The following is a 10,906-nucleotide window of genomic DNA, read 5'->3' as shown; positions in this document are numbered from 1 at the left end:
GGGGAAAGGGGATGGCATTTCCTCATACCCTTATGAGTATGTATATTAATGTGTATATGTAATGATGGGTCAGCAGAAGTGGGATCCATGTGCAGCTTTATTGAAGAATTTATTGAAGACAGAATGAGAACAGCGGGCAGAGGTCAATCACACGCAACAGAGATATCAATGGCAAGGCAGAGGAACGTAATGATACATAAGCCAATGGTTCAGGGCAGGCATCAGTCAAACAGTAAATCCAAGTAAACCGGCAGAAGGTCAGATGGGCAGGCAGCAATACAAGAATACGAGGTAAGCAGTCCAAGGTCAACACACAAGAGATCAAATATATTATGAATAATGCTCAGAAATGTCTGCAATGGCAAGAACAAGACTCTGTGTGTGTGTGTGTGTGTGTGTGTGTGTGTGTGTGTGTGTGTGTGTGTGTGTGTGTGTGTGTGTGTGTGTGTGTGTGTGTGTGTGTGTGTGTGTGTGTGTGTGTGTAATCAGCATCAGGCATGGCATGAATGCAACCCTCTGGTGGTGAATTAGAGAGAGCCACAGAGGCTTGGTTTGTGACAGTATAAAAGCAGCAGGACTAGTTGAAGTCCAACACCATGGTAAAAGTTGCAGCAGAGGAATTCTCCTGTGGTGTCCTGTCAATTGATCACTGTCTTCAGTTTTCAAACTTAAAACTAAGGTATGTTATGTTTTCTCCTATACTATACAAGCACAGTGAAAACTATGGTAATGTAAAAAATTATTTTCAGTTTGGAATAAACCTGATATTATGTGTTCATCCTACATGGAAGTACAAGTTGATTGGATTTCGTTCAGTACTGTATATTTGCCAAAAGCTTTTTTTTTTTCCAGGCCATGAAATTTGGAGACCTCATTTCATACTTTCGTCCTGGGTACACACACTGGGCGGTGTACACTGGGAAGAATAAAAAGGGACAAGATACGGTTGTCGAGTTTACAGGTACTGTGATTCTCTTTAGAAACTTCAATTCATGGTTTCCTACCTCTGACTATCTCTTACTAAAAGTGCTTCTTAAATACTTTTTAAAAACTTTACAAAAACACTGATACACTCATTCTGCACTTCTGTTAATGTCTGTTTCACCTACAGCTTTATGCAGTAAAGGATTAAAAACAACAGTTATAGTTGATATTTGACAGACCTGGAATGGGGGAAAAGGGTAAATTATCTTATTTTCAGCCACTATAGAGCTTTCAAAAGCATTGTTTTACAAGTGAATCGCATGCATAATTGTATTCATGGTCTGTATGCGCGACGCAATGCGAATATAAAACTAATGTTAATTATTGAACGTCTGCTTGTTATTTTAACTGCAGCGGTGATCAGTATTTTGTTATTTTATCACGGAAACATTCCTGTCTCAAAGCACTTCCACCTATGTCCATATTCCTATTGTCATAAGACAAAATGTAAATGCACTGCACTGCACCACAGCAATGTATAAAACTACATAATGAAGAATTAAACAGAATTGTGTATTGCTGTAACATGCATTTTATTAAGGATTTAAAATGCATTTAAATAATTAGTCATGTGTGTCTTAAGGGGCATTAGGGCCTTTGGGGCTGCCCAGGTGCTGTAATTCGAGGGTTAGAGACGAACTAGGAAGTCATGGCATTAAAGGTGGATTCCGACTACCAACCTCCTTTAACCAACTGAACGCTCTGGTTAAATACACAATCCTCCCAAACACATATATGGGAAGAACCATTTTAGCAGGGTAACCTTATTCTAATAACGCCCATTACCTCAACGACATTAAAACAACCTCATCTTTTCCACAGCCCAATAAATACAATGAGCGCAACTTCAACCAAAGTAACTGTTACAATAATAAACATACATTAAATAGAACAAACATCATAATCCCCACATATGTTGGTTATGCAAAATGGTATGACCACTGCTATTATAAGTGCGTTCCAGGTTTCGCGCACTACTGGAATGAGCAGGACACAGCAGAATCAACAGGGAAGCACTAAACAATACCACAGAGCTGCATCATTTCATATTAAATGACCAATTAACAGTCTGTAAAAATCACTAGACTCCTTGTGATTATTACACTTCAGCTAGTGCTAGTAAACAGTCAAAGAAATGAAACTTACATGATGTTAATGAATGTATGTCTTGTGGAGTTGCTAACTGATATAATGAAATGTTATATAGGTGAACCAGGCGCTTAAACAATGTACTAGAAAGACTATAACAACATTTAACACTCACTGAAATGGTGCTCTGGTGATGATGCATAACAAAGGTTCGTCATCACAATGAGTGTCGTAGCCTGTAGTGTAATAGCTCTTAAACATCCTGGTATCTAGATAACTGTATACAGTAGCCTATACTGTGCAGGATGTGCTTTGTCTCTTGTATATTGTATTTATTATAGTCAGGTGACTTTTAATTGTTAGTTATATCACATTATTGCATTATTATTTTTACATACATTTACCCAGTTGGGTTTTTACTGGATCAATCTAGCTATGGGGGAAACCGTTTGGCTTTGACAGTTAAATATTTCCTTTAGGTGAAAGTGGATCCGACAGTAAAGCAGGAGCCACTGTGCAGGAAGGTCTCCTCAAGCCTGATGGCAAAGTCAACAATCAATTGGATTGGAAATTACAACCAAAATCTGAAAAAGAGATGAAAGAAACAATTGAAAAGATTTTGCGTGATGGCGCCGGAAAATACGGAGTACTCGACAACAACTGTGAGCACCTAGCCACACGCATTCGCTACGGGATTCCCCAATCACTACAGGTACATTTAAAATCGCATTCTATATAACTCTAATTAAAAACAGATCCTTCTTTTCAGAACCTGATGCAGGCCTGAAATTACCACAGTACTTTATAATAGGCAGCGTGCACATGAAACATCAGCTTCTGATTGCCTTGTATTGGTGTTTTCTCTGTTTTGCAGGCAGATGGGGTTCTCAATACGCAAGCAAACTTTAACAACGAAATGGCAGATACCTTCGGCGCATCTTCCTTTCCTTCGACCAATATGAAAAATTAAATCATTTCTTCAATCTGCGTTCCCCCTCCTCCGCACTCTTTTTTTCAATAATATTATCCCTCATTTATCTTTGGGGTCTTTATGACCCCAATCGACTTTTCCGTAGTAAATAAAACATGGTTCATCTCAGTTGCATAAAATTTTGGCACATTTTCTACATTATCTATCTACACACACACACACACACACAAAAACTAGGCTTGATTCAGTTGTTCTAAAGGTATGTAAAAAAAAAAAAAAAAAGTCACACTCATGATCTTTGGGGTCAATATGACCCCACATTGAAATTAATGGGGAAGTCGGAAAAAAAATAGTTTTTTATTTGTCAAAAAAATCTATAAATCCAGAGTAAATCTGAAAATTTCCATACCACAATGAAGTCATGGTCCTAGAGCACAAATGTACTGTGGAACGAACATGATCACTTACACACACGTACGCGCGCACACAAACACACACACCTGGTGTGACTCCAATATAAAGCATTTTTATAGAAATTGACCAATAAAATCAATAATTCCAGCATAGTTCTGAAAATTCTCACACATCAATGAAGGCCTGGTACTAGATCACTAATGCAATGTGGAATGAACATTATCACACACACATGTGCCCCCACACAGACACAAATACACACACACAGATAGAGAGAGGTGTGACTGCAATAGAGAGCATTTTTATAGAAACTGGGAAATAAAATTCACACATAAACAAAGGTATGGTATTCGAGCACAATTGCAATTTGGAAAGAACATGACTACACACCGATCACATACACACTGTAAGGGTGGATTTCCTGCAGGGGTTCAGTTTGCAAGACTGCCGAATGACTAAAGAAACGTTGTCAGCAAGATGGTAGAAAACTGTACATTTCTTGTCTATTCCACCCACTGCCACTTATACCAACGACGGAAATAAGCGCAGTTACAATAGCTTAATATGTGGGAGAGCGTTGCTATATAGAGTGACAATATTGTAATTGTATTGCAATAGGTAGCACTTCAAAGTCAATACCAAATCAAAACTAATTAGCACATTATTTGTAATTGAAAAGGTTTAATGACAAAATATGGTTACACTTAAAATAGTTACAAAATAGATGTATGAGATGATAATACTTATATCATTAATTGTACCCAGCATTTATGTAAAATGTTACCTGAGAGAAAGAGAGAGAGAGAGAGAGAGAGAGAGAGAGAGAGAGAGAGAGAGAGAGAGAGAGAGAGAGAGAGAGAGAGAGAGAGAAGAGGAGGTAAAGAAAGGGAGAGAGAGAGAGCCTCAAGAAAGAGACCCAGAGCATAAAAGGGCAGAGCATTAAAAGAGCCAGAGCAACAGTTCCAATCTTCTTTTATCCTTTTCCTGACCATGTGACTAAAAACCAAATGTGAGACATTCAAACTGACCAATCAGATAATTACAACTCCCCCCATTGTTCTAAAGGTGTGACAAGTCATGGACCCCCAAAGTGATCACTATCAGGCCCTCAACTCCAAATGGTCATTGGGGAAAGAGGGGGTGGATAACAGTAAAAACAAATGTCTTTCAAAGCAAATGTTCATTTCAAATGTCTTGGATTATTTTCAATCCTACAACACAAAGAGACACGCACAAACAAACAGGTGTGATTGCAAAAGAGAGCATTTTTATTGAAATTGGCAAATAACACTAATAATTCCAGAATGAATCTAAAAATGTTCACACATAAATGAAGGCCTGGTAGCCTGGCAAGCCAGACCTACATCAAGATGTTAGGTCTGGGAACTCACAATTGGCGTGAAATCACACGGAACCATCACAACTCTGCCGTGATTATGTTAAGCCCGCCCACCAACTCTATACACGATGTGGTTGGCCTGACCAGAGTTTGGTTTTTCCAGCTCGAATGCCAAGGGAGAGTTGCTAGACCACACTTTGCTGCAAAATAATTTTTGCTGCCGCTAGGGTGCGTCTAGATTTCTAGGCTAAAGGCCTGGTACTAGAGCAAAAAAACTATTTGGAATGAGCATGATTACACACAGACACACACAGATGCGCGTGCGCGCACACAAACTCACACAGACACACAGGTGTGTTTACTCTTCACTCCTGTTCCTATCCACCTATAGCGGGTTTCCTTTTTTTTTTTTTTTTTACTTTTTAAAAATTAATTTCTTATTCTAAAGTTAATCCTTTTTTACATTTCAATTATTGAAATAATATGTAATTTTAGTGGCAACTTATGTGGCATTATTGCAAATTTATTTGGCATTACTGCTAAGTTATATAGCATTATTGCAATAAAAAAAGATACTTCAAAAAACCTTAAACATCAAGAATAATGTTAGGGGAGGAATCACAGGATCCAATAGCAAGTAAAAGAATTTATTAACCCTCTGAGACCTAAGGGTATTTTTACAATAAATTTTTCGTCTGGTGTTATTCACTAAAAAAGCTTGTAAAACATCAACACTTTTGTGCACAGACAATTGACACACATCTTTTTTTTCAGGACAAATTGAACTTTCAGCTTATTTGTGTTTCATTGATGTCACCTGAATGTAAAATAAGTTATGGGACCACAAAGACAAATGAAAAAATAAATCGGAAATTGAATCACTCAAATATTTATTGAAATCACACACAAATAAATAAAAGCTAAGCAATTTTCCTCTGGAAAACAGTTTGTTCAAGTCTTTGGAGTCCTGGAGCACAGGAATGAACATTATAACTTGAACAGAACAAAAAATATTTACATTTTTCCAAAGGAAGTCCAGGCGTTTTGGGCCTCATGAAAATCACTGATGCCAAGCCTCAAAACAGTTCCTATCAGGAATCACACAGAGGGCCACATCACAGGCTTTGCATTTCCAGGGGGTGGCCTGTTTCACCTGCCTTGTCTGTTTGCAGTTCACACATTGCCTTCTACCATAGGTGGCCTTCTTGCTTGCTTCAGTTTGTTCCGATGTTTGGACGGGTACATGGTTACTTTGTTGCTGGGTGGGAGGAACAGCAACTGTAACACCACAGAGTTGGGCTGTCAGCTCCTCCAGAAAAGCCCTGTGGGTCATGGGCTGTTGCTGCTTCTCTGCACAAACTTCCTTGTGAAGTAAAAAACTGCAGCAGCCGTCCATGACCTATTCCTGGCAGCTGCTGGGATGCTGCAGCAGAAGTGGAAGGGCCCTCCTCAGTGGAAGAATGGGAGCTTTCCTGTCTGGCTTGGGTGGGTGGGCTGGTGTCTTCATCATTATCACAACTGTAAAACAAATAAATAAAGCAAAATATTAGATCATACAAATTAGATCAATTACTGTTTTTGTATTTGATTTTTCACATAAGATTACAATGGCTGAGATTGCTACTGTACCCCCAACCCACCACAGCTATAATATGACCATTCGCTTTCCAGCCAAAAGGTGTGACCAACCCCCCACTATTCTCTCCACAGGTAAAAGGTGTGACCAACCCCCCACTACAACATCCTTTGTTTGTATCTCTAGGTAAACTCAGACAAACAATGGCTGAGAGACAAAGTGTAATCCACAACTCTGTAACAAACATAAACAAATGAAATACTACTTTTACAGAACTTATTTTTACATATTTAGAAAATTTATATTTTATCATATTAGTTTCTTCTTTTTTTATACTTTTTACAGTAAATAAACTCAGACATACAATGGTTGAGAGACAAAGTGTAATCTACAACTCTTACTACTCTGTAACACACACAGAAAAACGAAATACTACTTTTACATAACTTATTTTTCCATATTTAGAAAATGTATATTTTATCATATTAGTTTTTGTTTATTTTTATACTTTTACAGTAAATAAATAAATGTAACTTACTCTTCAGCAGGGTCTAGACGATTCTGGTAATCAAGTTCCTCATCAGTCAAAAAGCTCTCTTCTCCAGAAAATCCATCATCCTCCATGGCATCAAAAAAGGCCAGTGCTTGATTTACATCCATGTTTCTCAATCTCTGAGGATCCATTATTCTCCGTGTTTCTCTGTGTATTATTCAAAACTCGCGTCTCTCTGTGCGTCTCTCTCTCTCTCTCCTCGAAACCACTGTGCCGTGCGTCTCTCTCTTTCCAAAATATCACCCTTGGTTCATGCGTAATGACGCACACCAACGTGGACGACGGATCAGCCTGTCATTGGTCAACAACCTCACGCAAAGCATCGCGAGATGTCCAAAATGGCAGCTTGCATCAAGCTAGCAGCAAATATGACGGAAAATTTATAAATTATGGACTTCAGAGATCAAAACTGGGATATACACATATGGATTTATTACTGAAACACTCTGAAAGGACGCACAAGTTCCAGGCTGGATAGAAAACCTTCTGAAAAGGCTAGAAAGACACCAAATACACCCCCGTGACGGCTAGCGTGTTAGCTTTCTGCTGCAAAAAACGGTAAGGAAATCGATCAATTTTTCATCAAATAATATCAATATTTATCGGAGGAGTCGTGTGGCGTCGTCGACGATGCCGTCGGTTTCAGAGGGTTAATAATAAATGCTGAGTGAACAGTGAAGACAGGAAGGCTGGTGACGATCTCTGTCAGACAGCAGGGCTCTGGCAGCGCAGATGACAGCAGTGGGTGAAGCGTGGTTTCGTCACTCCGAAAGTCCAACACGAACCAGATAATCCACTGTAGCAGAGTGAAACGACACGGACCAGAATCCACTGTAGCAGAGTGAAACGACACGGACCAGATAATCCACTGTAGCAGAGTGAAACGATGCTGGCAGGGAGCTGCAGGAATCCGTGAACAGGAACTGAGAACGAGACTGACACCAACATGAGAACCGAACAGGACCAAGGAAAACAACGATCTGACACTGAACATGACAAACACAGCACTACATATAGGACTCACAAACGAGGTACACCTGCGACTGATCTGATTGCTCGTCAGCACAGCTGACGCTCGAGGGCAATCAGATCAGAGCAGTAACACACAGAATAAGAAGGTGAACCTGTGAACCGTGACATTACCCCACCCCCTTGGAGCGTCACCTGACGCTCCCAGAGGGACCTACCTGGCGATTGTAAGCATCGATAAGGGAATTACCCAATATGTCTCGGGCAGGAACCCAACTCCTCTCCTCCGGACCGTAACCCTCCCAGTCCACCAAGTACTGGAATCCACGTCCCCTCCGCCTAGCGTCCAGAATACGGTTAACCGAATAAACTGGTTCCCCATCTACGATTCGCGGCGGTGGGGGACCCGGGACTGCCGGATTAGTAGGAGAACGAAAAAAGGGCTTGATTTTAGAAACATGGAAAACGGGATGAATTCTCCGGTACGCCGGAGGAAATTTGAGGCGGACCGTCACCGGACTAAGGATCTTGGTGATGGTAAACGGGCCAATAAATTTAGGAGCAAGTTTTCTACAAGCGGAGCGGAGAGGAATATCGATAGATGAAAGCCACACTCTTTGACCAGCGACGTAGACGGGAGGCTTCACCCTGTGGCGATCGGCCTGGGCCTTGGTGCGCAAACCCACCTGGAGAAGGGTCTCCCTGGCCGTTCTCCAGGTGTGTCTACACCTCTGGACGAATTCGTGAGCGGAGGGAACCGCGACTTCGGATTCCAGACTAGGAAAGATTGGTGGCTGGTACCCTAAACTACTCTCAAACGGAGACAGGCCCGTGGACGACACTGGTAATGAGTTATGCGCGTACTCAACCCATGAGATGTGCTGACTCCAAGAGGACGGGTTCTGTGAAGCTAAACAACGCAGCCCCCGTTCTAAATCTTGGTTGGCCCTCTCCGTCTGCCCGTTGCTCTGGGGATGGAACCCAGAGGAAAGACTAACATTCGCCCCCAGCAACCGGCAAAACTCTCTCCAAAATTTGGATATAAACTGGGGACCTCTGTCAGAGACCACGTCCGTCGGGAGGCCATGAATCCGAAAAACGTGGTCTATGACAGCCACCGCTGTCTCTCTAGCTGATGGTAATTTAGGCAGAGGGATGAAATTAGTTGCCTTCGAGAACCTGTCCGCCACGGTTAAAACCACCGTGTTACCCCGTGAGGCAGGGAGGCCTGTGACGAAATCTAGCGCAATGTGTGACCAGGGTCTCGAAGGCACTGACAACGGTTGAAGGAGCCCAGCTGGAGGGCGAGTGGAGGTCTTACAGCTAGCACAGACAGAGCAGGTCAATACAAAACGACGGGTGTCGCGGGCCATGGTCTGCCACCAGAACCGTTGTTTAATGAGAAAGATGGTACGATTGACTCCCGGATGACAAGCTAGCTTGGAACAATGACCCCACTGGATAATGTTGGACCGCAATCTCTCTGGCACAAACAATCGACCTGGTGGGCATCCGGGCGGAGGCACTACCCCATGTAAGGCAGTGCGGACCTTCGACTCGATCTCCCAGGTCAGCATTGCCACCACACGACTCTGTGGAACGATGGACTCGGGAGAAACCGGGCGTTCAGATTGGTCAAAAATGCGGGACAATGCGTCAGGTTTGATGTTCTTGGAACCTGGGCGGTAGGAGATGGAAAAATCGAATCGACCAAAAAAAAAGTGCCCACCGAGCCTGCCTAGAGTTTAGACGTTTGGCGGACCTGATGTACTCAAGGTTCTTATGATCGGTCCAAACGATAAAGGGTACCCCAGAACCCTCCAACCAATGACGCCACTCCTCCAAAGCGAACTTGACTGCCAACAATTCTCTATTACCAATGTCGTAGTTACGTTCGGCAGGAGATAGGCGATGAGAAAAATACGCGCACGGATGAACCTTGTTGTCTGCGGGGGAGCGTTGGGAGAGAACCGCGCCTACCCCCACCTCTGACGCGTCGACCTCCACCACAAACTGATGGGAAGAATCAGGGGCCACCAGAATGGGGGCTGAAACAAAGCAGTCCTTAAGTTTGGAAAATGCAGACTATGCTGCACTAGACCACCTGAACGTCGTCGTGGTGGAGGTCAAGGCGGTCAGAGGCGCGGCTAGTTGGCTATAGTTGCGAATAAAACGTCGGTAAAAATTGGCAAAGCCCAGAAACCTCTGCAGGGCCTTGCGGGAGTCTGGGGTTGGCCAATTCACCACTGCCTGAATCTTGTCGGGATCCATACGCATCCCCTCAGACGACACGATGTATCCTAGAAAGGGAACAGACTGTGCATTAAAAACGCATTTCTCCGCCTTGACATAAAGCCCATTCTCTAACAGCATCTGAAGCACTCGTCTGACGTGTTGGACGTGTTCCTGGAGAGACAAAGAAAAAATCAATATGTCATCCAGGTAGACATATATGAACTGATCGACCATGTCTCTCAACACGTCGTTGACGAGTGCCTGGAAAACCGCGGGGGAGTTGGAAAGCCCGAACGGCATAACCAAGTATTCAAAGTGCCCCCTGGGGGTGTTAAAAGCGGTTTTCCACTCATCCCCCTTCCTGATGCGGACCAAATGATAGGCGTTACGAAGATCCAACTTTGTGAATAAGGAGGCGCCCTGCAGTCTCTCGAAGGCTGAAGACATCAACGGCAAACGTTAAGTATTCTTTACCGTGATGTCATTCAACCCTCGATAGTCAATACAAGGACGCAAGGAACCGTCCTTCTTACCCACAAAGAAGAATCCCGCCCCTGCGGGAGAAGAGGAAGGACGGATGAACTTGGCTGCCAGCGAGTCAGAAATATATTTCTCCATGGCCTCCCACTCGGGAACAGAAAGAGAGTATAATCTGCCCTTAGGCGGAGACGTACCTGGCACTAATTCTATCGCACAGTCATAGGGACGATGAGGAGGAAGAGAAGCAGCCCGAGACTTACTGAACACCTCCTTCAGGTCGAGATATTCCTCGGGCACGTTAGACAGGTCCACCTGCTCCTCCTGCAACACAGAACA

At 42.8% G+C, this 10,906-nt stretch overlaps 1 protein-coding gene across 1 annotated transcript; it reads left to right on the top strand.

Moving 5' to 3' along the window:
• Positions 1-561: 561 nt before the first annotated feature.
• On the top strand, positions 562-3,077 carry LOC143721233 (phospholipase A and acyltransferase 1-like). Its single transcript, XM_077211516.1, has 4 exons — positions 562-679; positions 853-961; positions 2,553-2,785; positions 2,948-3,077. The coding sequence occupies exons 2-4, from the start codon at positions 856-858 to the stop codon at positions 3,041-3,043; spliced, it is 435 nt and encodes a 144-aa protein (XP_077067631.1). The 5' UTR covers positions 562-679; positions 853-855; the 3' UTR covers positions 3,044-3,077.
• Positions 3,078-10,906: the final 7,829 nt, after the last annotated feature.

Source organism: Siphateles boraxobius, unplaced genomic scaffold (genome assembly GCF_051911475.1).
Source record: "Siphateles boraxobius isolate OS27281-9 unplaced genomic scaffold, OSU_SipBor_1 65, whole genome shotgun sequence".
NCBI classification, from domain to species: Eukaryota; Metazoa; Chordata; class Actinopteri; order Cypriniformes; family Leuciscidae; genus Siphateles; species Siphateles boraxobius.
The sequence above is the reverse complement of the archived record's forward strand: the minus strand, read 5'-3'. Positions and strand labels throughout refer to the sequence as shown.

Excerpts from the sequence above, each read along its gene's own strand:
- LOC143721233 (XM_077211516.1), top strand. The coding sequence starts at position 856 with ATGAAATTTGGAGACCTCATTTCATACTTTCGTCCTGGGTACACACAC. Across the intron at positions 962-2,552 it reads TACGGTTGTCGAGTTTACAG|GTGAAAGTGGATCCGACAGT; the intron begins GTACTGTGATTC and ends TATTTCCTTTAG. Across the intron at positions 2,786-2,947 it reads GGATTCCCCAATCACTACAG|GCAGATGGGGTTCTCAATAC; the intron begins GTACATTTAAAA and ends TCTGTTTTGCAG.